Source organism: Eulemur rufifrons, chromosome 28 (assembly GCF_041146395.1).
Source record: "Eulemur rufifrons isolate Redbay chromosome 28, OSU_ERuf_1, whole genome shotgun sequence".
Classification (NCBI taxonomy): domain Eukaryota; kingdom Metazoa; phylum Chordata; class Mammalia; order Primates; family Lemuridae; genus Eulemur; species Eulemur rufifrons.
In genome coordinates, this window is record NC_091010.1 from 21,696,930 (window position 1) to 21,721,796 (window position 24,867).

Sequence of the window (24,867 nt, forward strand, 5' to 3'; positions counted from 1 at the left end):
TGTTCTGCTGTCTCCGTCTTTCCCGGGCTAAGGTGTTCTCAGCCACTGCACACCTGCCCCCACTGGTGTTCACTCTGCATCCCCCCATGGTGGCTGGCACCATGCCTGGGGGCCCATTGGCCAGCTTTGCAGAAGGTGCCCCGAGAATGACCAGCCTGGGCCACAGAAGGACGTAGCCCTGGCACCCCTGGCCTGGCAGAGGCTGGGTGGGTCCTCACCGCCAAGCAGGTCTGGTATCCACTGCCGAAGTCAAAGCGGCACTGCTCATCCATTGAGTAGTCAACCCCAGGCAGCTCCGGGGGCTGCGGCCAGGTGGACTCGAAGGGGTCGTCGAGGAGGCAGTCGTAGGAACTGTCCGTGGAGGCAAGCGGGGTAAGGCAGGCCGGGGGCAGGAAGCCCCACGCTCGCCTTTCCCAGGGGCTGGGTTCTACCGAGCAGGGAAGGCCTGCGGGAATCTACACCCGCCGCCCTGTGCCCGGAGCCATCCCTTCCGGGGAGGACCGGCTGCCCTGAGCATTGCCCTCGCTCAGGACCTCGCTTCCCTGGTGACTGGGTCCGGGAGGGCACTGTTTGTGGCCAGGAGAAAGGGCACCCACGACTGGAGTTAGGAACTCAGCTTGTAGCTGGCTTAGGGGGTCAGTTCTGCCCACCTTAGAGGGACATGCTATGGCCAAGATTAAGGGTTGATTCATGGACAATTTGAGGGCTCAGTCTGCACTGAAAGAGGAACAGTCCGCCCACCACGCAGGACATACACCGGGCAGGCTGCCCTGGCCAGCTCCCCGCGAGGCTGGTGACCGTACCTGTGTCTCCCAGACCCACTCGCTCCCCTTCTCAGGCCTTGAGTCTGACCCCTGTTCTGTACCTGAACGTCCCTGAAGAACCTGGAGCTGACCAGCCACGCCAGAGTTGGGTGCACGGGGCCGGGGCCAGGGAAGGGTGAGAAGGTGCGGGAGCAAGGAGCACCATTGGGCATGCCTGTCCCTCTGGGGCCTCGGGGAGACAGTGGGACCCAGCCCTGCCCAGTGGCCCCTCATCTTCAGCACGCATGAGTACCACCTGCAGTGCTTGGGAAACCCAGATTCCTAGACACAACCCCGGCAGCATCCAACTCACCATGTTGGGTGGGGCCGGGGGATCTGCATTTTTAATAGGAATTTATGCAAGTGGTCACCTGAGCACACCTGGAAACACTGCATAACCCACCTGTGATGCTAAGGGGGGTGTTTAGGTGGGGGGCAGGAGGGTGGGGGCACTGACTTGGAGGAGACAGCCAGCCATGTGACCTGTGCCCAGAGTGGCCGGCTGTGTGCTCCCCGTCCCAGCCCCGAGGGCGGAGGTGACCTACGGGAGGTAGCGGCTGAGCTCCAGCTTGCTGCAGCGGGACCAGTGGAAGCGGTGGAAGGCAGCCTGCACCAGGGGCGCCATCACGCTGCCCAGGCTGGTCTCGTCCGCGCAGCCGTTGCCCTGGCCGTCGTGCTCCATGCCGAGCCTGGAATGGGAAGGCAGAGGGGCCCTGAGCCACCCCGGGGAGCCCGCCCCTGGGAAGGCAGGCAGGCCAGCCAGTGGCAGGAGACCCTGGCCTCAGTTTCCCAGCCATGCAGCAGGGAGAATCAACCCTCTGTCGCCAAGGCTGCTGGGTGGAGGCTGTCGCCAGTGGCGTTGGGCTCATCCTGCCCTCCAAGCCTTTGTGGCCGCTGCTCTCCACGCCAACACCTGCCCCTCCTGGAGCCTCATCTATCAGCTCACTGCTTCCCAGGCCAGCTCAAGCCCTACTCGGACTGGCCCTCTGGGCTGCCCTCCACAGCAGAGGCCATCTGTCCCACCATGAACAACTCTCAGCCATTCGCTGTCTTCCCACCAGGCCAAAGGGGTGGTGCAAAGATGGGATCTCATTCAATTCAATTCGACCTCGTTTACTGAGCCCCTCTGTGTGCCGCCTCTCAGGCTTCTCCAAGACCCCCCGCAGGACGGGCACAAAGTTCTGCACATGGCAGGCACCTACCTAATGACAGTTTACCCTGAAACGTTTGCTCTTTACACTTAGTATTTAACGCCAAATTAAATTCTAGTTTCTTAAATATGATTCTAATTTCTTAAATACTCCCAGGTGGCCGCATCTGGCCTTGCCCATGAGGCAGACACATGGGAGCCTAAGCTTGACCTTGTCTCTCCACCGGGCAGGGGCTGGGGGGATTTGGAGGTTTCCCCGGTGTCAGCCCCTGTGGTGCAGGTGTGGAAAGGAGGCCCCCCCTGCTGCCAGGAGCACAGCTGGCATGAAATCCAACAGGGCTGATGGTGTCCCTTGGTCCGGCCTTTGGGGACACTGGACAGCGGCTCATTTGTCTCCACCCAGTGCATGGTTTCTTGAGGGCTTCTCTGCCCTGTTCTCCACCATAGCCCCATCCCTAGGACGGGACCTGGCACACAATAGGTGCTCAACCAATACTGGTTGGATGAAAAAATGAACATGGTCTAAACAAAATCCAAGCCCTAGCATTGGGCGAGCCAGCCCTCTGCCTGGCCCGACACCCGTGCTCTAAGTGAGGCTGTCAGCGATGGGCCAGTGAGTGCTGAGCACCAACGTGGGCTGGGACGGGTCTCAGAAGGGCCTCAAGGTGTGGGCGGGATGGAGGGAAGCCCGGGATGGAGACCACCCAGAGACAGCAGGCCCCTGTTTGTGATGGGGACACTGCTACTGACCCGCCCAAAGGCAGGGCCATGTCTGGGGTCCCATGGCCCTGGGATTTGGAGGCTGGGCCCAAGGCAGGCCCACGCTGCTGCCCAGAACCCTCGGCTCCCTCCCCCTCAGGGCAGGCCCAGGAGGCCACACCTCAGGGACAGGCCAGCTCCTCTGGCAGCTCCCAGCCACCCAACTCCTCAGAGCTCACAGCCCACAGCCCCACCCACCCTGCTGGTGCCACTTACACGTGGCCGGTCTCGTGGGCCACCACGAAGGCTGAGGAGAAGCCATCCTCATGGTTAAGGGCACAGCTTCTCAGGGGGTGGCACATGCCAGTGACGGGCGCGTACCCTGCCGGGGAGAGGGAGAGAGGGGAGGGAGGACACGCCGAGGTCTGTGCCCAGCCTGGCCACGTGGTCAGTGCCAGAGGGCCCCTGGAGGAAGAAGGATGCTCTCAGAGCTCCACCCGGCAGAGCGAATCTCGGCCAAGCTGCCCCGCGTGCTAAGGCTGGATGGCTTCCCTCTTGGCCTGCAGCTTCCCAGGGCCTGTCAGCCCCGCGCTAGACCAGCAGTGGGATTTCCGTGGAGCCCACACACTTCCACGCTGCCTCCCTCCAGTCCCACAGTCAGCCGGTCAGTCAACAAACAAGCTCCGAGTGCTTTCTGCGTCGGAGTCGGGGGTGGCACTGTGTCACATCCTACGGGGAAAACAGAGATGACGAGGACGCAGATCCAAGCCCAGCCCTATACCTAGAGAACCGTGGTTTGGCAGGGAGACAATTAGGTCGGCCTGAAGGGCTGGAACTCAAGGAGCAGGTGCAGGTGCGGGGTTGATATGGAGGAAGGGGGAAGGGGATAGTGTCAACTGAAGGGGCTGAGGGAGACCAGGGAGTGACTTAGGGGGGCAGCAGGGGACAGCTGAGACAACTCTCCAGGAGTGGGAGGGCACGGGCAGAGGAGCAGGCAGGCCACCAGGAACCGTGGTGGGGCAGGGGGCTGGTGGGAATGCCACGGCCAGCAGTTACTGAGCCCTACTGTGCGCAGGGCCCGTGTCCTAAGGGGCCTCCAAGGCGGGGCCGATGAGAGACAGCACATCCCTGCCTGGGTCTGCAGTCCACCAGGCAGGGCGTCCTCAGGCTTGGAGTTGCTGAGTTTTTCTTTCATTTGAGATGGTTTGGGGAAGAGAACAAGAGGCTGCAGTGGGAAGGAGGTTCCTGGGGCCTCTATTGTCCTGGAGCTCTGGGATTTGCTCTACGTGTGATGTGAGTACCAGCATGTATGTGTGCATGTCAGTGTCTACGCGTGAGTGCTTGTGCGTATGTGTGCGTGTGTCTGCAAACGTGTGCAGTATCTCTGTGCGTACATGGGTGTCTGTGGTCTGTAAACTTGTACACTGTCTATCTGCATGTGTGCATGTATCTATCTGTGTCCATGTGTGTGTCCATGTGTGTGTACATGCATGTTGTGTGTGTGAAACCACATTTGGGGCTTCAGCGATTCAGGATAAGAAACCTAGGACCGGCTGACTCATTTCTAGCATTAAAGCAGAAAAAAAAAGAAAGTGCTCCACGGGGAGCCTCGAGATTCAGTTTGAGCCTCAGATCTGTCTCTTCTCTGCTGAGGGACATGACCAAGCCTCTTCACCACTCTATACCTCAGTTTCCCCATATGGGAAACAGGGTGATCAAAGCCGCACATGTTCGCAAAATGCTCACAGTTGTCAACACTCTGTCACAGACATTTCATGCATGCCTTGGCGCTGTTAGCCACCCTGAAATGCGGGAAGGCAAATGTCACCATGTTCCCTATCGGGCAGTGGGGAGAATCCCGGGAGGTGAAGAGCTCTGGGTCCCTGGGCCAGCGAGGCTGGAGCTGGAGGTAGAGCGCAAACTTCCTTTTCTGCAGCCCACACAGGCCCCACCCTAGGTGCCCACACTCCGCCACGTGGGCAGAGGGACACAGTGTGGGCAAAAGCACCTTGGAAACCACTGAGGTCTTTAGGCAGCTGAGCTCTGGGACGGCAGGCACAGGCCCGGCCTGACCACTCACAGCTGCCAAGCTAGTGGGGACCCCTTCACTTCCCCTGGTCCCCAAGAAATCATTCCAAAGAAATCATGCCCACCTGTCCATCCAGGTCCCGACCCTTCAAACCTCCCCAGAGAGAGCCCATCGTCTCCAGGCCCAGCCCCGGCCTCCACCTCTGCCCCGCAGGCTGCACACACCTGGCCACGGTAAATACAGTACCTTGCATACCTGAGGGCCCAAAGTTCTGCCGTGTGAGGAAGACAACATGGTCGTGGTGCTCTGCGTGGCCAGGGTCCTGGCGCTGCTGGGAATGCGCCCAGCGACACACCTGCTCCAGGCTGCGCGAGGGGTTCCCACGCTCGATCAGGCTCAAGGACTGCAGGGGCCAAGAGGAGAGTCAGAGCTCCAGGACCCAGGGGCCTCTCTCTTTCCACATACGGGTGGGAACGCCGAGGCCCAGGGGACTGCAGTACACATCCCACAGTCATTAGCTGTCCCCACTCCACTGCCACGCACAGTCCTCCCTGCTGCAGGGAAGGCACACATGCCCAGCACCGAGCCCAGCTGTGCTGGGGGGAGTTGATCCCCGTGACTCCAGTCCCCTCTCCTAACCTGCAGGGCAGATGCTGTTTGGGCACCTCCTCCATACTTCATGTTCATTGTCTTACTTGTCACCACAGCCCTTAGAGGAAAGTTACATTGTTTCCCACATTTGGGGGAAAGTAAGAGACTGACTGATCTAGGATTGCAGAGTCTGGGGCACTGGGCTCAACTACCACAGGACTCGCCCCACTCTCGGCCTGTTGTCCCCGCATTCCTCCCGGCCACCAGGTGCAGGATCATCAGCTCCTCACCTCCAGCGACCCCATAAAAACCCTACTTCCCACCTCTACAGGCCTCCCCTACTGAGGCTGCCATTCTAGTGGCTTTGGGACTCTGATTCTGGACACAAAGTTTTCTGGACACTTGTCCCTCCCGCCCACACAGAGCTGGCCCAGTGGTCTGGCCCCACCGCCCTTCCCCCTCCAGCCCCTGCCTGCGGACACGGGGTTTACCTGGCGGTAGCCGACCATGATCAAGCGGACAAGGGCAATGTTGATGTGGACCCCCAGGGACTCGTCGTGGTAGACCTCATCCACCTGCAAGAGACTGCGGCGTAAGGGGAAGCAGACGCCCACTGCCGGCCTGCCACTGCCCAGGACTGGGCTGGGCACCTAACATGTGGCACCCGCTCCAGCCGCACCTGGCCTTACCAGGCAGGCATTCTGGTCCCTTCTCTATGGACGGAGAAACGGGCTGAGGGGGGCAAAATGACTTGCCCAAGGACACGTGGTAACCAAGCCGCAGAGCTGGGATTCCAACCCAGCAACTCCAACTGACTCTCACTTTTCCACGTCTGAAGTGCCTCTTCCAGAAATGACACCCAGGCCAGGGAAGCTCAGGCCGCTCGTCCTAACATCCCTGTGTACCTTTCCAATTGCCACTGCATGATGTCTGCCCTAGAGTGCCCCGGCACTGGGGAGGCAGCGGGGGGCATTTCTCCAGGGCAAATCTGGGGGGAAACATGCTCAGAGCCCTTGGAAGAGCAGCAGCAGCTGGGACCTTGTTAGAAATGCAGAGTCTTAGGCCCTACTCAGGCCTCCAGAATCAGGATCTGCAGGTGAACAAGATGCCCAGGTGATTCTTAGGCATGGTCAAGTTTGGGGAGCACAGCTCTAAATGGTCCCTTCCTCTCACAGGCCCAGGGACCTGTGGGGCACAGTCCTCTCCACGGCTCTGCTCTAGAAGCCCCTGGACAGTGTCCACGGGAGGTGGACACTCAGCCTCTGCTTGTCTACCCCCAAGGACGGGGAGCTCACTCTCTCCTGAGGACGCCAAACTCCTGAGTTGTCCCATTGGACACTCCAGCTTTTTTGTATTAAATAACTTTTTTTCTGAATATAAAACATTTCACTGTAAAAAAAAATTAAAAACTACAACAAAAAGAAGAAAATTAAACCACCCACACTACTATTAGCCAGATATACAATAACCACAGCTAACATGCTTCCTGCCACGTGCGTATACATGCGTGAGTCTTATTTTACAAAATTGGAATCATATTGAATAAACTATTTGTATTTTGCTTGTTTCGTGGAACATGATTCTGTGTATTTAAAAGCATAATTTCCGGCCGGGCGCGGTGGCTCACGCCTGTAATCCTAGCACTCTGGGAGGCCGAGGTGGGAGGATCGCTCGAGGTCAGGAGTTCGAGACCAGCCTGAGCAAGAGTGAGACCCCGTCTCTACTAAAAATAGAAAGAAATTATATGGACAACTAAAATATATATATACAAAAAATTAGCCGGGCATGGTGGTGCATGCCTGTAGTCCCAGCTACTCGGGAGGCTGAGGCAGTAGGATCGCTTGAGCCCAGGAGTTTGAGGTTGCTGTGAGCTAGGCTGAAGCCACGGCACTCACTCTAGCCCGGGCAACAGAGTGAGACTCTGTCTCAAAAAAAAAAAAAAAAAAAAAAAAGCATAATTTCCAATGTCTGCATGTGGTGGGTCATCACTTATGTGACTAATCCCCTAGTTGGACCCTGAAAGACTTTAGAGAGAAGTAACTTGCCCAAAAAGAGAATGACTTGCTTAGCGAGTCAGTGTTAGTACACAACAGTGGTGAAGCAATGCAGCCACTGGGAGTACTGGGTTCAAATCCTAGCTCTGCCCCTTATGAGCTGAGTGGCTTGGGGCACAGCAGGTAACCCTTAAGAACCTCTGTCTCTTTTTCTGCAGAATGGGGATAACAATGGCTGTCACAGGGCTGGCGTGGATGAACATGTGGGAACCGCGAGTGCACCACACACAGCACGGAGGCCCAGAGGCACGGTCAGTGGTCAGCGACGCAGGCAGCTGTGGAAACCAGCCTCGGACTCCTGCCCACATGGCTTCCCAGGAGCTAGGATGGCGCTCCATGCTCTTCTCACCACTTCCATCTCCCCGTGCATTTCAGCCATCAATTCTCTTCTACTCATAAACAGAGGAACCAACCTACGACCCACAAAGGGACTGCTGTCCACCGCATGGAAAGGAACAGCGCTTCCAACCACATGTGTGACAGTCCCACAGGGAGGGGAGAGCCAGGAGAGGAACTGCAGACATGCTCCTGTGCTGACACCACCCCCCGCCACCCCCTGGACCAGCCAAGGACGGAGCCAGGCTGTGGGCACAGAGCCGTGGCAGCAGGAGCCGCGTCCACCACGGAGCGCCAGCCCCAACCCACCCTCCCCGGTGCCCAGAACTGGCAGCTGCCTCAGTTCATGAATGGGCAGACTCAGAGCGGCCAGCACCAGGCTTCCGCCACGGGCCTTCCTGGCGCCCGTGTCTGGATCCAATTGAGTAGTGAGACCAAAGACCAGCACCCGCTGTGGGAAAACAGGTCCCTGCCAACACCCCACCACAGGAATGACGACAGTCCTCCTTCCCACCCCCTCCCCTCCCCAGCAGGAGCAAAGGTTTCATGAGAGCAAAATGCTCCAATGCATAGAGACAATGTCCTTCTCAACCCACACACCCTGGACTTATCCTAGGAGGGACCGTGGGATGGAGGGGTAGGGCACACAAGTGTGTCCCTCACTCAACTGGGCAATTCCACTCATCAAGGCCTCCAGTGATCCTTGCCTCCATAGCTGCCATCTCCAGCCCAGGATGTTGGGGGGTCTTCACAGTGGGACTGAGGGCTGCTGCCTCTCTGGGCAGGAGGCAGAACTGAGCCCAACTGGCCCACACTGGTGAGGCTGGGTGAGGCCTCCTGGTGCACCTCCCACTCCCAGGTAACTGGCCCACATGCAGAGGCTAGGCAAGCAGAAGGAGACATGCCACCTGGAGAGACCACTCACACTCAGAAGCCACCTGGAGATGAAGGCTCAGGTGACTGGTGCCCTGAGCTCTGCAGCACGGACCCCACACGCCACACCCCAGGATTTGGAGAAGAGGGAGACGTCTGTGCGTGGCAGGAGGGCTCAGGGATGTCTCGCTGGAAGAGCTGGCATGGTCCCTGGGCCAAGAAGCTTAGGGACCTTAGGAGGAGATGGCAGAGGCTTGAGCAGGCGAGAGGAAGGCAAGAGATGCATGGAGCTGCCAAGAGAACCCTAGAGTCGTTGGCAACCAAAGTAACTGAGGCCAACAGCTTTGGTCTGAATGTTTGTGTGCCCCCCAAATTCCTGTGTTGAAACCTAACCCCCAAGGTGATAGAATTAGGAGACGGGGCCTTTGGGCAGAGCACTCCTGAATGGAATTCGTGCCCTTATAAAAGAGGCCCCAGAGAGACCCTCACCCTTTCTACCACGTGCAAACGCAGTGGGAAGCCGCCATCCATGAGCCAGAAAGTAGCCTCTCAGCAGACACCAAATCTGCCAGCCACTTGAACTTGGACTTCCCAGCCCCCAGCACTGTGAGAAATAAATTTCTGTTGTTTATATGCCACCCAGTTTATGGTATTTATTCCCCATCTGACGGGGAATTTCCTCCCAGCCAGCGCTCGCCTGCCTCCAGCAGTGAGGAGCCCTCAGCAGCCAGAAAGTTCTTCTGGGCCAGGAGCCCCATCCAGCCTTCCCATCCACCTCCGCCCCTTAAAGTGTCACTGAGCATGTCCGCTCCCTTCCTGGGGACAAACGGTGACCACAGTCTCTCAGCGACTTCTCTCTAAGCACATCTCAGTCAAAGAGGAAATCTCACAGGCAGCAAGAAAGCAACGCGGCTCACTCGCCGAGCGACAGCCACTGGGTTGAGAGTAGGTTTTCAGCAACGGAAGATGCTAAATTAATACTATCAAAGCACCACGACCAAGAAACCACCAACCTGAATCCTACACCCAGCAGAACCATCTTTTTAAGGACCATGTTGAAATGAACATATTATCAAGTAAACAAAAACTGAGAGAGTTACAGAGACCCCACTAAAGAAACTGCGGAGAAGATGGGAAATGACCCCAAAAAGAAAGCCTAAGGTAAAGAAGGAATGAATAGTTTTGAGGTTATGACAGGAATGGGGTTCAGTGATGAGAAATAGTTTGGTCTTTTCTTATACTAAATAAGGATAATAAAAATAAAGTGCTTCTATTTTACCCCCTTTTCTCCTCCATTAAAAGAAAGGTAGGGTTGGCCCTGCCATTCCCAGTCCCCTGGTCCAGTCCTCTGGGCCCCCGGCACGCTCACCTACCCAGCTTCCACTCTCCCCAGCCTTCGAGCAGGAACTTGAGTGGCTTTGCTTTGGCTAGAGCTTCTTGGAGGCTTTGCACAGGCCAAGGCGGTGGCTGGACAGGGCTGCCATGTCCAGCCAAACTGCAGAGGCTGCCTGCCACTTGGCGCCCTAGCCAGGAGGCCCAGGACCCCTGCCCCTCTGGAAGACACACACGGGCGGCGCCCTGACAGGCTCCAGCCTGGCTGTGCACCCAGGGCCGGGCCCTGTCAGCCTTGGCCCTCCATGGCTGCCTCCCAAATGCCAGGTGGCAGTGGGGGAGGCCAGGGGGCCAGATCAGGGGAGCTCAGGGATTGCTTCCCACGGGTGGGCACAGGCAGGACGGCAGCAAGGTGTAGGGCAGAAAAGAGTAGTGTGTCTAGTTCCCTCACTTCTCACCTCTGAGCCAAGGCCAAAGTCACCCCTGCCAGGACCCCCAGGTAGGGTTCAGCATACATATTGGCCTGAGATAGCCACTGGGTGTGTACCAGAAAAACGAACAAAGTCAGGACTCTCTCTGGCCAAGGGGAGAAGAAGCAGCAGAAGGGGAGGATGGGCAGAGAGTGTGGGATTGGAGGGAGGCTCTGCTATTCCCTGAGCACGTACTGTGTGCCAGGCACTGTGCCAAGCACTTGGCATACAGCTGCACAACAACCTCCTGGGAAGAGGAATTATTCCCGTCTCATAGGCAAGAAATCTGAGGTTCAGAGAGGTTAAGTAACGTGCCCAAGGCCACCCAGCTGGAAGAGGGGAGGCCAGGATTTGAAGTCAGATCGCTGTGACCCTAAGGCCCCTACTCTTAGCCACTGTACTCAGCTGCTGTCCGGGACCAGTTTCTGTGGCAGGGCGCTGGGGTGGGCTTTCTCTGGCCTGGAAGAGAATTCGAGGACAGTTCACGACTCAGAGGGAGAAGGCGGGTCCGTGTCCTAGGCCCGCAGGCCTGGCCCGGTGCACCACAGCCTCAAGAGCAGCAGGTAGAGTGGACCTCCCGGGGGCCTGGGCTTTGCAAGGCAGTCCTGATCGTGAACATGCTGCTCCATCAGCACTCTCGGGCTCTTCAAATCTGCATTTCCTCCTCCTTCAGAAAATGTGGGCCTCCTGGCTGGGGGCGGGATATGGAAAGAGTCCTTGTCCTCAAACAACTTACAGACTCGTGGCGAAGAGTGGCACAGGTGAGACGGATGAAGACGGGCCGGCGGGGTGAGATCAGGGCAGGCCAGAGGAGCCAGCGGGGCAGGCCTGTGCTCCTGGGCCCTGAGCCTAGGGAGGGACAACGGCAGGGGGGAAATGCCTTCTAAATCAGGGACAGAAAGGAGAGAATGACCTGGGGGCCGGAAGAAATGGGCCAAAGGCTGGGAAGAGAGGCTGGCTCCCAGGTGCCTCGACCACATTCTCTGGGCCTTCTGGAACCTGCCTAGGAATATTCTCCTCCTATCAAACGTGTACCCTGACTTCTGGACCCCCAAAAGGCTTCCTTGGTTCCAAATGCAGGTGGAGGTGGTTTTCCCACTCACAGCTCTCCAGGGAGCAGGGGGAAGAACCCTCCCTTCGCCGGTTTCCTCGCTAAGGTTACCCTCTGCCCCCCTTCCACACTGAGCTCTTTAGAAGAAAGTCACCACGTGCAGCCCACGCTCAGGAAGTGGACAGTTAAAACCCACCTCCTAAAGGATGCAGAATCTACATAAATCATTTGGGATTCTTCTGCATGGAGAGATGCCCCTTCTCCCCCACTTATGTATTCAATCATTTATTTATTGGCATGGACCCATGTTTATTATATACTCTGGGTTATAATTCAATACTACATGATTGATTCTGTTGCTCAGATTGTCCCAGCTTTGGCCATGGAGAGCTCTTTCAGTTGGCTCCTGTGTCCCTTAAACACACCCCACTGTTTTTTTGTTTGTTTTGCACTTTGTTACCTTCTGGTACTACAGGAAGCTCCAGGCTCACCTTGTATATTCCCTGCCCGAGTCCTAGAGTCAGCCCTTCTCCAAAGCCCGCCAAGGAGAAGGGCACGCTACCCCTGTTTCCATGGTGAGGAAGCACGCCCAAAGCAATGGAGAGGCTTGCCCAGGGACGGCAGTCACAGCCAGAGGTCAGGCCCAGGCCTCCGAAGACCTTCCCTGAGCACCTACTGCCTCTGAATGTGGACAGAACGGGGCAGCGTTACTTGCAGACAGGGGAATGGCTGCAATGACCTCTCCTGCCCTTTGTCAGTCCCAGGACGTGGAGTCTGAACAACAAGGTACGTGGTGACTGCAAACCACGGGCTCCAACACTCAGCGTGCCCGAGACACACCGCATTCCATCCGTCCGAGAGGTGCTTTTCACATTTACAATCGCTGTTGGCCAGGTGGCACTTGTGATGTGGCTGCCACCGCCTGTGCGAGCAAGAACCTCTGTGCTATTCCTGGTGGCTTCTCAACCACAACCCCACATCATTCAAGTAACGGACTGTCCAGGGAACTGAGGCTTGTTTCTGCAGCCGGACTAAAGCTTCTGGAACAGGAGTCTGTCTGTGATACTAGGCACACCGCAGGCACTGACAAAACACTGAAAACTACCCCTTTATGTTTCGAACGGCTCAAATGGGACTCTAGTCCTGAGATTTGAAGAAACCTTAAGGAAAGTGACCCGGTACAGATGGGTAAACTGAGGCACAGAGAAAGACAAGTCTACCCAGGGCCCCCAGCCTGTGAGGAAGGGAGGGGGAGGCAGTCCTTGCCCGTCATCCAGAGCTGCATTAACGTTTACAGCACATCCCCAGGTCAATGCAAACAAAAAACGGGAGGCAAGACAAGCCGACGGGTTCTCACAGCCGCCCTGCCAACCGCACTGCCAAGGGCCTCATCAGATAACTCTGAGTGTTTCACGAACGCTTCGGGCCCCATCTGCGGGTTAGCACAATGGGACCATCCATCCCAGGAAACAGATCTCCTCCCTCCGATCCCACCAGGCCAGCCCTGGCCCTGGCAATCAGGATCAGAACCGGTCCCAGGCAGACAGGCCCTCCTTTTTAGTGGTTTGGTGGAAATCCCCTAAGGGAATTTGAGCTTCGAGCATCCCAGCCAAATGAAAGCTCCCACACAATGGACAGGATGAGCTGCTGGTCCCCCCGGGAGGGAGAGGTTGCTGCGCCCACCTGCTCACCTCCCTGGGCCGGAAGTCTGGCTGCACCCCGGGAAGCCGGGCCCCAGCGCCCCAGAGGAGCTGGGCTTCCCTAGTGGGCAGCTCTGCCTCAACGGTACCCGTCACCCATCCCAGTGCTTTCTGTCCCCACATTTGCAGGGCAAGCCAGCAGTGAGCAGAAGACCCAGCCTCTAACAGCCTTCTGGAACCTCAGAGAAGACAAGGACTCGCCTCACCCACTTTCTGGTAAGTTGTGAGAAGGAGGAAGGTGGAACCAAGACTATCCAAACAGCAATCTCCACGGAACAGACCATATTTGGCCCTGGCCTTAGTGGCATGGTCTTCCGTGCAAGCTGACGATGCTCTCTGGCCAAGGCTATGAGTCATGGGTCAGAGGTCACGGGTCAAAAGTCAGAACATGCTGATTTGGCCAAGAGGGCTAGATGGGTCACAAGCACACCTTCTTCCAACAGTAAAGTCCTGGGATGTGAGGAGGGACGCCCCCCCCCCCACGGGACAAGGGACAGCTGGGTGCTGGTCTCCATGTCATGAACCTCAAGGGCTTGGAAAGAGCTTCCCACCCGCTCCTACCACTTCCACACGGTCTCTTTCAGTTCCAGATCTGAGGGCCTAACTGGCCCCCTGGGCAAGCCCTGGGAACGCCAAGTTTCAAAAGCACACTCTGCTCTAGGGAAGCACACGTCTCCTTCCAGGACCCATCGGAAGACCTCTTCCAGTCCCCAAGGGAAGCTGCCCAGTTCTGCTTCTGGAACAAGTTCCCGTCCACCCTCCCAACCAACTTGCACATTTTGCTGCCTTCCAACCCCACACCTCAGAGGTGGGGTTCATGTCCTGCCATAGCCCCAAAGAGCACCCCTCCAACCCCAGGCCACTCGGCCTGACCCTCTCTGAACCACCTCAGCCAGGGGCACACAGTGCCCAGAACCACACAAATGCAGCCCACCCCACGCAGCCACCCCAGGGTCTGGCACAGGGCCACGGCCCCTCCAGGACAAGCTCATGTAACTCACTCGCTCTCCTGGGGTCGCCCCTGGAGTCCTGTTCCTGACCTGTGTGAGGACCCATGTGAGGTTCCCATTGGGAACCCCAGAGTTAGTAAAAGGTCATTTTAAGCTGAAGATATTTGAAATTTCAACAAGTGCAGAAAGGAGGCATCTCAGAGCTTCCCTTATCTGAATAAAAGCAGCAACGTCTGGGAAATGAGGCTCCCAAGAGTCCCCCTGAAGGGCATGTCACGGCCATAAAGAAGAGAGACTACCCCAACCTGCAAAAGCAAGTGTCATCACAAACTTTCCCATCTCCCCTCGTTCTCCTCAAAACCCCGTGTCTTTCCTAAAGAGCCTATCTGTCCTTCCCACGGAAGCCTCTTCTCCACTCCTTTCTCTCCCTACTAAATGACGTATGCCAGCTGCCCAACGTCAGCCACTCCTTGGAGCTACTTGTCATCGAGTACTCCCATATGCAGGGAACTGGTTACTACGCTCTTTTCTCTTGCTAATGTGTCCTTTGTTAGTTTAATTCACAGGCCCTTTAGTACTGAACATAAGCAGACAGAGACAATGTTGTTTTTCCTCCCTGACACCTGGGTCACCAGCCACGGACAACACAGGCTGGCAGGAGGTGGAGGGAAGAAGGTGGGTGCTGGCGTGGCCAGAGCAGGGCTCAGATCCCACTGAGTAGCCAGGAGACCAGCTCAGGCCTGCCACACCATGGAACCCAGCTGCCGAGGATGTGCCCGCCGGGCTAAGGAGCCAGCCGTGACTCCCCCAAGTCCCCCATGGAAAACGCCCGGCCTGAGAAGTCAGAACGGAGGCCCACCCCCACCCAGTCCCAGGACACAGGACACTCACGATGTTCATGAGGGTGAGGACATAGTTCTGCACATGCTCCTTGCCGTGGAAGCGAACCACCGAGTCATCCACTGCCAGCAGCACCTCCATGCTGTAGCTGCCTGCCTTGGCGTGTCGCCGCTTCCTCTCCGCTTCACCCAGCTGGTCCCCCACCAGGCCCAGCAGGTTGGGAAGGTCGCCCAGGCCAAAGGCTGGAACCAGGATGGGAAGAGAGCGAGGTCAGACCCACACGAGGGGCTGTCACTGTGACACCACCCACAACCACCCCTGCTCCGTCACTTGTTCCCCTGTCTTGCCTCTGTATGAGGGCTTGTTCCATACCAGGTCAACACGTGGGCACGAGCCCTTTTCCTGCTGTGAGGGTGTGGCTAAGTCTTTGAAGCCATGAATAGCAGAGGGGTGAGAACTGGCCCAGAGCAGAACCTGGGCTGCAGGACCCCTCGTCCTATCTCACTGTGTGTCCTCCACCAAGTCCCTCTGCTTCTCTGGGCCTCCATCTCCTCCCCTGTAACATGGGGATAAATCATCCCTGATCTCTTGCCCCACAGGCTGCTGTAAAAAGCAAAGGTGGCGGTGGGTGGAAGCATCTCCATAAAGGAAAGCATCATGGTGGTACCACGGCCTACGCAGGGCATTTGAGCAACCCCTAGAATGCCCCTGTGAGCACTGAGCCTCTCAAATCCCTCCCAAGCACCACCCAAGACCCCAAAACTCCCCATCATTGCTCTGTCCTTTTGGCTAAAAGCAAAATATTTACTTATTTAACTAGCATTTATTAACTTATGCAATCTAGGTGTTATCAAACATTTTCTGGGCCAGGCACAGTGGCTCATGCCTGTAAACCCAGCACTTTGGGAAACCAAGGTAGGAGGATTGCTTGAGGTCAGGAACTCAAGACCAGCATGGGCAATATAGCAAGACTCCATCTCTACCAAAAAAAAAAAAATTAATATTAGCTGGGCGTGGTGGCACACACCTGTAGTGCCAGCCACTCAGGAGGCTGGGGCAGGAGGATTGGTTGAGCCCAAGAGTTCAAGACTGCAGTGAGCTACGATCATGCCACTATACTCCAGCCCAGGTGACAGAGCAAGGTCCTATGTCTAAAAAGAAAAAAAATTTTAAAAATGAAAACATAAAAAAATCTTTGTCTGTAAAGGACCAGCTAAATATTTTAGGCGTTGTGGGTCAAAGAGTGCCTATCCCTATTCAGTTCTGCAGTAGAAACACAAAAGTAGCCACAGATATACATGAACAACTGATTGTGTCTGTGTTCCAATAAAACTCTATTTACAAAAACAAGGGGCAGACCATATTTGGCCCTGGGCCTTAAATTAAGTTTCCTGACCCTAATCTAATCCGATCCAATCTATTCCTTAAAACAACTCTTATCAAGTTACTGTCTCCATTATACAGGTGCACAGACTGAAGTTCACAGATGTCAGGTAGCATGTCTAGGTCTGCCTGAATCGAAAGCCCATACTTTGAAACATCACCCATCTATGCTGCCACGGAGAAAGGCAGCACCTTAAACTATCGTCAGTCATTTACGCCACGGCCTGAAGGAAGATCAGAGCAACTCAGGGAGGGGGACACTGTAGGGAAAGCTAAGAGGCAGGGCAGGAGGCTGGGGTCTCTCAAGAAGGCTTTAGAGCCTTCAGGTTTAACGACTTTCTCATTGCCCCAGCCTCAAGTTTTAACACTCATACCTTTTATTTCTAAGAATGTTCGTTTATCCAGTTATTTGAGAACACCCCAGACAATGGGCAGGGGCTGAGGATAGAAAGGTGCTGTCACTACATACCCGGTATCACAGAGTGTGGCTGCAGGAGGGGCCCATACTTATTAGATGGATGGACGGTGGGTGGGTGATAAAGGTGGGTCCCTGCCCTTGAGCCCACCGCCTAGCAGAGGTGACGGACAAGAAATCAGATGGTACCAATATAGGAATGTCAAGGGCTACAGCAGGACTGACTAGAGAGGCTTCCTCACTGGAGACTCAAACCAGGAAGCTTAGAGGAGGCTTCAGGAGGAGGGGGAAGCTCAGCTAGGGATGAATGGGAACCAGGAGACAGACGGCTTTAGCCTCGGGAGCAAAAGGCACCGCACCTGCAGAATCCATTGTGCAAGGATGTGGAGACTCCACCCACATGTGGGTGATCCCCGTGGACAAATCAACAGGTATCATTGCAGAGACCCAAGTTGTGGCTCTACACTATCTATCCACATGGGAACCTGAGGAACTGAAATCTGAGGACATCAAGAACCACAGGGCTTGGCACTACTATTTCTTTTTATTTCCTTTTTGGTTAGTGGTGCTGTAGCACAAAGGAAAAAAACATTCTAGACTTAAGAGTTGGAAAAATGTGTGCTCACTGGCCTTTTAGGGAAATCCGGAAAGTGCGGCTAGCCTTCTGCACAGCCTAGCAGCCAGGTCTGTCCAAGGGAGGCTCAGAGAGGTTATATGACTCACCATAGGTCACACAGCAAGTTAATGGCAAGAACCCAGAATGTAAACTCAGGTCTCCCCCTGCCCCATCACCACTCCATCAGGGCCCACCCAGATTGCTCTCTCAGCAGACATGCAAGAGACTGGGGAAGGGCCAGCTGACATCACCCTCTTCTATGTGTCCCTCACCCTTCAGGCCAGGAACACACACCTCAGGGCAAAGCAGGGCCAGCCAGCCACTGGCAGGCTTCAACGAGCCCACCCAAGAAGCCCCAGGCAAATGTAAATGGTGCAGCTGCTTTGAGAAAACAGTTGGCAGTCCCCCCAAAAGTTCAACCTAGAGTTACCATACGACCCAGTAATTCCACTCCTAGACATAGACCCAAGAGAACTGAAAACATATGTCCACACAGAAACTTGCACACGAATGTTCACAGCAGCGTTATCCTAATAGCCAAAAGGAGGAAGGACCCAGATGTTCACCCACAGGCGAATAGACAGGCACAATGCACGCTGTCTGGGTGATGGGCACATTTGTAACTTTGACTCCAATGGTACAAAAGCAATCCACGTAACCAAAACATTGTACCCCTGTAATATTCTGAAACAAAACAAAAATAGGAAACAAAACAAAACAAAACAGATGAATGGGTAAATGAACGTGGTGTATCCATGCGCCGGAATATTACTCTGCCATGAAAAGGAGTGAAGTATTAACACCTGCCATAGCATAGGTGAACCCTGACAATACACTAAATGAAAGAAGCCCATCACAAAAGACCACATACTGTATGATTTCATTCAGTATGTGAATGGTCTGAATGGGAGAATTCTATTGAGAAAGATAGAAAGTAGATTAGTGGTTGTCAGGGGGTTTGGGAGGGAAAATAGGAGTGACTGCTAATGAGTACACGGTTTTTTATGGGGGTGATGGAAATATTCTGGAATTAGTGGTGATAGCATAGCATTGTGAATATAGTAAAAAATTGAATTATATATCTTAAAATAATGAATTTTATCTCAATTAAAAGAAAAAAAAAAAAGCAGCAGCAACAGCTCTGAGCCCCAGCCTGGCCGGCTGCCCGGAAAAGATGGGAGGCCCAGGGCTCGGCCACAGGGGCACGTGCCCCGATCACATCCTCAGGAGGGACCTGGGTGTGGAAAGGCGCTGTGACGAGCAGGACCACGGTAGAAGGAGGAGCCGGGAGCATCCAGGGTCCAGCCAAGGGATCTCCCACCTCCGGACCCTCAACTGTCCCGTTTCTCACCGGAGCCCTTGAGAACGAATCACTTAACTCTTCTCTGGGGCCCATCAAAGACGTGTGTGCATATGTGTGAGTCTGTGTGTGTTTGAGAGTGTGTGTGTGCAGCGGTGTGTGTGAGTGTGTGCTTGTGGGTGTGAGTGTCTGTGTCAGTGTGGGTGCACGGGCGGGTGTGAGTCTGTGTGAGTGTGTAAGTTTGAGAGTATGGGTGGGTGAGTGTGTGTTTGTGTCTGCGTGAGCTTGAGTGTACGGGTGGGCATGTGTGCCAGTGCGTGAGCAGGAGTGTGTGGGTGAGGTCAGTGTGTCTGTGTGTCAGTGTGGGTGTGCGGCTGGGGTGAGTGTGTGTGCATGTGCCACGAGTGTGCGCCTCAGGAAGCAGCAGCTGAGGCCAGACCCTGAGTGCCAAGAGGAACGGTCCCCCCACCCCAAGTTCACTGGCACACCCCCCTCAGACCCCTTCGCAGAGGAGCCCGGGGCACGAGGTCCCTCCCCGGCCTCGGCTTAGCTGGAGACCTGCTATGACGGAGCCTCTGACGCCTCCTCCCTCCTCCAGGACAGCTGGACACAGGCCCAGGAGGGAGGCGCTGCCTTGGGTGACCCAGAGATGGACACTTGGCATCTGTTCTCCTGGCCCCCAGCCTGGGTGGGAGATGGGACAGCCCCAGGGCACTCCAGGGTCTGAGGGCCCAAGGGCAGGGACACCTTCACGGGATGGGGACGGCAGAGAGGGGGAGGGCCCGGCCTGAGGGACTGCTGGGAAGCGTTGCCCTGGCCGCCAGCTAGGCTCTGAGGCTTCCCCCGAGAAACACACCCAAAGAGTTATGGTGACGCCTCTCATCTCAGTAGAGCCTGTGAAATAGAGACAGATGCACCCAAAAATGCTTCTCCACACGCTGGGCTCGGACCCACAACCGGCCTTCGAATGAAAGTGTGAGTCACAGATTTCCAAGAAAGTCTTCTCTTGTCCCTGGTCTTTCCTTCGAGGAACACAGATGGGTTCCAGCCAGGCAGCCTGAGGTGGGGGAAGACCTGTGCCCACGTCACCCTGGGCCTGAACCCCAACTCCGTGTGCTCAGAGGCCCCAGCTTCCCAGCCGCCGACAGGGGATGCACTTCCCAAGGTCTCTTCCCCAAAGGGGGGATTTACGGTCTTTTGATTCAGAACTGGCCTCCAGTAAAATGGAACCCAAGGGTGACTCGTCCCTATTCCCAGCCGTGGTGAAAGGGAGGGTGCCCTGAAATCCACACCTGTGCTCAGAGGCCCTGCCCCCCCAGGCCTGCAGAGCCATCCTGGCCCTGGTGGGGGACTTCTCTCATGAGTGACACTTGGAAAGCAGCTGGAGCTTCAAAGCACACGTTGTAGGTGGGGACAACTGGTTTCCAGGCATTCCTTCACGCTGGGCCCAACCCTGCAGGGCCCTGGCTCAAGGGTGTGGCCACTTACAACCAGTTCCACCCCCGGCCTTCCCATCTCCTCTCGCCCAAAGGGGCTTCGTGACAAAGCTAAGTTTCACTATGAAGTTGGCCCTGGGCCAGGACCAGAACCCATCACATCCGCCATTTCACCCGCTCAACCATGGGTCCTGAGGGGCCACTGCTTGTGCAGCCTCCTACACTGATCACCAAGGTGCAGGGACGCCCTTGCCCTCAGGGGGCTCCCCCCCTGATATGTCAGTAGCTGCCCTTAATATCAATACCATAATGAGAGCTACCATTTATCAAGCACCTACTATGTACATGCCAAGTTCGATGCTGAGATGTTTACATAACCTTAACAGGTAGACATTGATCATCTCCACTTTACTGATTAGGGAAATGAGGCTCAGAGACATTAAGTAACTTGTCTAAGGTCACACAGTAGACCCAGTCAGAGGCGGGATTTAAAAATGGTCTACTGGACACAAAGTTGACCCCGGGCCTTGACACCAGGCAGCCTCCCTACAAGTCACCCAGGAACTTCCTTCCTGGGGCTTCTACAGTTGATTTTTAGAGGGAAGCACTAACTGTAGCCATTCTGCCCACTGCCTTGGCTCAGAAATAGCTTTGAGAAGCAACAGTGAGTCCCTGAAAGAGCTCTGGAGTCCCGAGGACCACAGTTCAGGACACAAGTGGCTCTCCTGGCCCCTAATTCTGGCCAGTTATAGTAGCTCCTAGAACCTACTGGGGTTTCCCTGCTAGGACACCAGGTATTAATACATGTGGCCCAGCCTTATTTTACAAATGAGAAGACTAAGGTCAGGCACTGAGAGCTTAAGGCCAGAAGTTACCTAAAAACACCCCAGAGGTGGGGACAGCAGTAGCACTTGGGGCCCCCACCCGTGGCCTACCTTCATTGTGAAGGTCCCCGCGGGGCTCCGCCCACTCCTGCTGGACGGCTTCCCGGCGGTACACCACGTGTGTTCTCCCGATGGCCTCCTTGTCCTGCTGCCCCCGCTCCAGGGGCTCAATGAAGTAGTCGGTGCTGTCTGTGCGGATGAGGCCCGCCTGCCCGGGGAGAGAGGGGAAGGAGAGAAGAGGCATGAACACACGGTGCGCGCCAACAGGTGACCATCTGTGGACGCAAACGCGTGTGACTGCATGTGTGCAGGCCCTTCCTCCAGGGCCTTGGTTTGCAAGGAAGTTCACTGGCAGGGAAGTGGGGGGAGGTGTAGGCAAAGCAGATCCACTTTCACTGTGCTGTGTGCCCGTGGGGTGCCACATAAAACGTCATTTAAACAAAGGGTTCCCCTGCTTTGAAAAGGGCAGAGGCAAGAAAGCCACTGCCACAAGGAATGTGCCCACACACCAAGGCACCATGTTCCAGGGCAAAGCACATCACAGGGGTTTGGCTTCATCTAAGGGAAGACAGGAGGGAAAATCCTAGCGACAAAGGCTCGCTACCCCAAGGTGGGTGCCGGGCCCCCACTCCAACACAAAGGCTGTTGTTTGAGGTTTACACACACATGCATGCACACGAGGGGGAGAGGGGGCCGATGCCACTGCCAACAGAGGAGCCAGGATGGTGCACCAGGAATGCATGTTCTGTTTTTAATCTAATTTGTTCCCTGCAACAAAATATTCCCTTTAAAAAAATCAGTGTTGGCCTTGGAAATAAAAACATGAAAATATAACATCGGCCAAGCCCAGCAAATGCGCTATTACCCCCCGGTGGAGGTGGTGATCATGAGGCCAGCGAAACACATAACTAGATGTGAGCTAATATACGTGTGCCTGCGTGTGCACACACACAAAAGACGTCATGTCTATAAAGTAGTAAGACCTACCACAGTGCGTGGAAAATAATATTTAACAAATAAATATTTTTTGAATTCCTTCATTTATTCGACAAGTATCTATTGGGTGCCGACCACATAGCAAGGACTGGGAGTGCAGCTGTGAACACAAAGCCTTGACTGAGGGAACCATTTTTACACGTCGACTGGACCTTCCCCATTTGGATTGGAACCGTGGCAACTTTCTGCAACTCAATCCCACCAATTTTCCCACCTCAGCCTGCTCTGAGGTTGCCCCTTAGGGAGCCCCCTCCAAGACGACTGAACACCCACCACTAAACCCCCAGCAGCGGCCAACCTTTTTCATGTCCCTTCCAGCTATTTCTATTAATCAAACTGAAAACACCCTTTGGGATCAAAACCGAGATGGGTGCCTTCTGTGCCTCATAGACAGACGCCATCAGGAGGCCAAGAAACGTTCCAGGGAAAGACGGCAGCATCACTGGAACGAGTTCGAGGCTTCCTCAGCAACCACTTTATCAGGTGGTGCTCAATTCTCTGCACAGGTTCTGATGGGCTTGTTGAAATGTCAGCGTCACACTTACTGGGCTGGCCCTGAGGCCCCGTGACACACCACGGCAGGGGCAGGGACTGCAAGTGAGAGACCCACCCGCCCTGGCTCCCTCCGCACCGGCTGCTTCTCCCAGACAGGCTACGTGTCCCCCGTCCAGGCGGGCAGAGACAAGGAGACTCTCCCTGCCTAGTGTCACCTGTGAAGTCCAAGGGAGGGCTGTGGGTTGGACCCCCGCAGCTGGAGGAAGGGTGATGACTGCATCTGAAGAAGGGAGAAACTATTAGGGTGGCAAAAAACCCACTGGAGCAGGGAAGGGCACTCCTGGTAGAGGGACCCCTGGGCGAGGGAGGAAAGACAGTGCTGGGGACCACAGGGGCATTCAGGCTCATGGGCAGAGGCTGCACCCAAACCTGGACAAGTCGTGGCCAAATCCAAGGGCCTCTGTCACTGCAGCCCCGCAGAACCCCCAAAGGAGGCCTGTCTCCCAGGGGACTCGAGGGCCTAGGGCAGAAGGGCCAGCTGGTGGCCTCCGGGCCTGGCACACACCACCAACCACTGCCGCTCTGCCGCCTGTGAGGAGGCTTTACCTCGACAACATCCCCCGTCAGCAGACCTCTAACTTTTGCTTGGATGCCTCCAGTGACAGAGGGCTCCCTCCCTCAAGACGTACCATATTCTGTGTAGGGACACGCCTAACATTTTATTGGGCTGAAACACACTTCCCTACATTCCATCCTCTATAAACAGTTTTATTATCATTGTTACTATTAATAACAGTACCTGCCACTTATAATTACATATCATCTTATTCCATCTTTACAGCCCTGTGAGGTAGGCACTAATATCAGATCCTCTTCATGGATGAGGAAACAGAGGTCCAGAAAGGTTAAGTAACTTGCCCACAGTCACCCAGCGAGTGTCAGCACTAGAACCGGAGCCCAGCTCTGCCTGGCTCGTAACCACTGTGCTCTATCACTTGGGTCATCCCTGGGTCTGTGTCCCCTTCCCTATCCCCCACCTGCAAGTCCCTGGGCCTCGGGTCTGGTCTGCTCACTTCCGCCTCTGGGCAAGACCCGCCACTGCAGTCAGAAGCAAGAACAGAGGAGACAGCACTCGGGCCCCCAAGGAACAGTCCCCTCCCACTGCCCCTCGGCCTAAAGGGAGTCCCACCCCCACACAACCCGTCCTCATCAGCCATTCTCCAGAAACGTGGAGCCCCAGGAGCCGGGTTCTGGTCCAGCCGCCACACCCTCCGGCCTCTCCCCAGGGAAGGGTTAATAAATCTCTTTCTCCGCACCACCCCTCCCTTAACTGTTTAGGACAAAAGAGTGAGACCCAAGCCCTTTAATATGCAAGTGGGAAATAAGTTTCTAAATTTCTCTGTGACTTGGATCCCATCGGCCCCCCACGGATCAAGGGCAGAACCTCCCCAGACTTCCCTTGTCCCCATAACGTCTTGTGCGTTGTGCCCAGGCCTTGACAGGTGGCTCTTGTCCAGGTCTGGGCTCCTCCCGGGCCTTGGAGACCCTCCTCCTGCAGAGAGGACAGGAAGGCAAAGTTGGCCTCCAGATCAGGAGGCAGGATGGACTCGGTCCCTTCCCCTGGGACCTCGGTTTCCCCATCTGCACGGCGAAAGGTTTGGCCCAAGTTCCCTGGAACCCCTGTCCTGGCCAGGAAACCAGGCACCACCCGGGCAGACAGACTGGCAGTGAGAACTTTCTGGCTCTCTGCCTCCTCACTAAATTACTCCCGTCTCTCAATTTACGAGATGTTTATATTTCTGAAAAGTGGTAGCTCATTTTAAAGTACTAAAATCAACTCATATTTCTGTGTAAGAAAATCAAGAAAAGGCAAGAAATAAATCATGGTAGGCTAGAAAATAAATGTCAGCCATATCTATTTCCATCCATAACTTATTCTTTTGCAAACGGTATATAAGTAAGAAATATGTGCTAGAAAGGTTCTTCACACAATAAAAACAAAACAAAGAATCACTGATGATGTCCAACTGAGCCACATACCGCACAGGGCCTTGGCCCGTTTCTCCAAATGGAAACTCTCCAATGCACAGAGCTGACCACCCTCAGCCACGCTGTAACCCCCCCTAACGTGGCTGCTTCTGCGATGGCTCCCCTGGGAGGCGTGTGTGGGCGGCCGGGGGTGGTGGACAGGGAGGGAAGGACTGTTTGAATTTCCCAACGTGGCTAGTGACATCATTTAGGTTGCAAAGGTGACGCCTTCTGCTGCCTCTTCATCCAGAGGCCTCCCGGCCATGCTGAGGTTTCCCAATCCAGGTTCCCCTCAAGGGAAGCCCTCCTGAGTTTAGGGCGTCACTCCAGGGCACTCAAAGAAGACAGTCAGGTGGCAGCTGGGGAGGTGAGTGCTGGCTTAGAAATCCCCGTGTGTCCTGCCATGGGCCATAACGAGCAAGTTCAGTTGGTCACT

At 55.5% G+C, this 24,867-nt stretch overlaps 1 protein-coding gene across 2 annotated transcripts in view; it reads right to left on the reverse strand.

The window, feature by feature from the left end:
• Positions 1–24,867, reverse strand: part of ADAMTS14 (ADAM metallopeptidase with thrombospondin type 1 motif 14) — a 68,652-nt gene that overhangs the window by 22,689 nt on the left and 21,096 nt on the right. Inside the window, exons 3-9 of one of the 2 annotated variants that reach the window (XM_069460093.1) lie at positions 20,964–21,120; positions 14,930–15,120; positions 5,764–5,847; positions 4,937–5,084; positions 2,929–3,034; positions 1,349–1,492; positions 219–351 (exon numbers count right to left, since the gene is read on the reverse strand). In XM_069460093.1, coding sequence (XP_069316194.1) covers positions 219–351; positions 1,349–1,492; positions 2,929–3,034; positions 4,937–5,084; positions 5,764–5,847; positions 14,930–15,120; positions 20,964–21,120 — 963 coding nt within the window. Of the gene's footprint in view, positions 1–218; positions 352–1,348; positions 1,493–2,928; positions 3,035–4,927; positions 5,085–5,763; positions 5,848–14,929; positions 15,121–20,963; positions 21,121–24,867 lie in introns of both variants that reach the window. The other variant, XM_069460092.1, reaches the window with a different exon arrangement.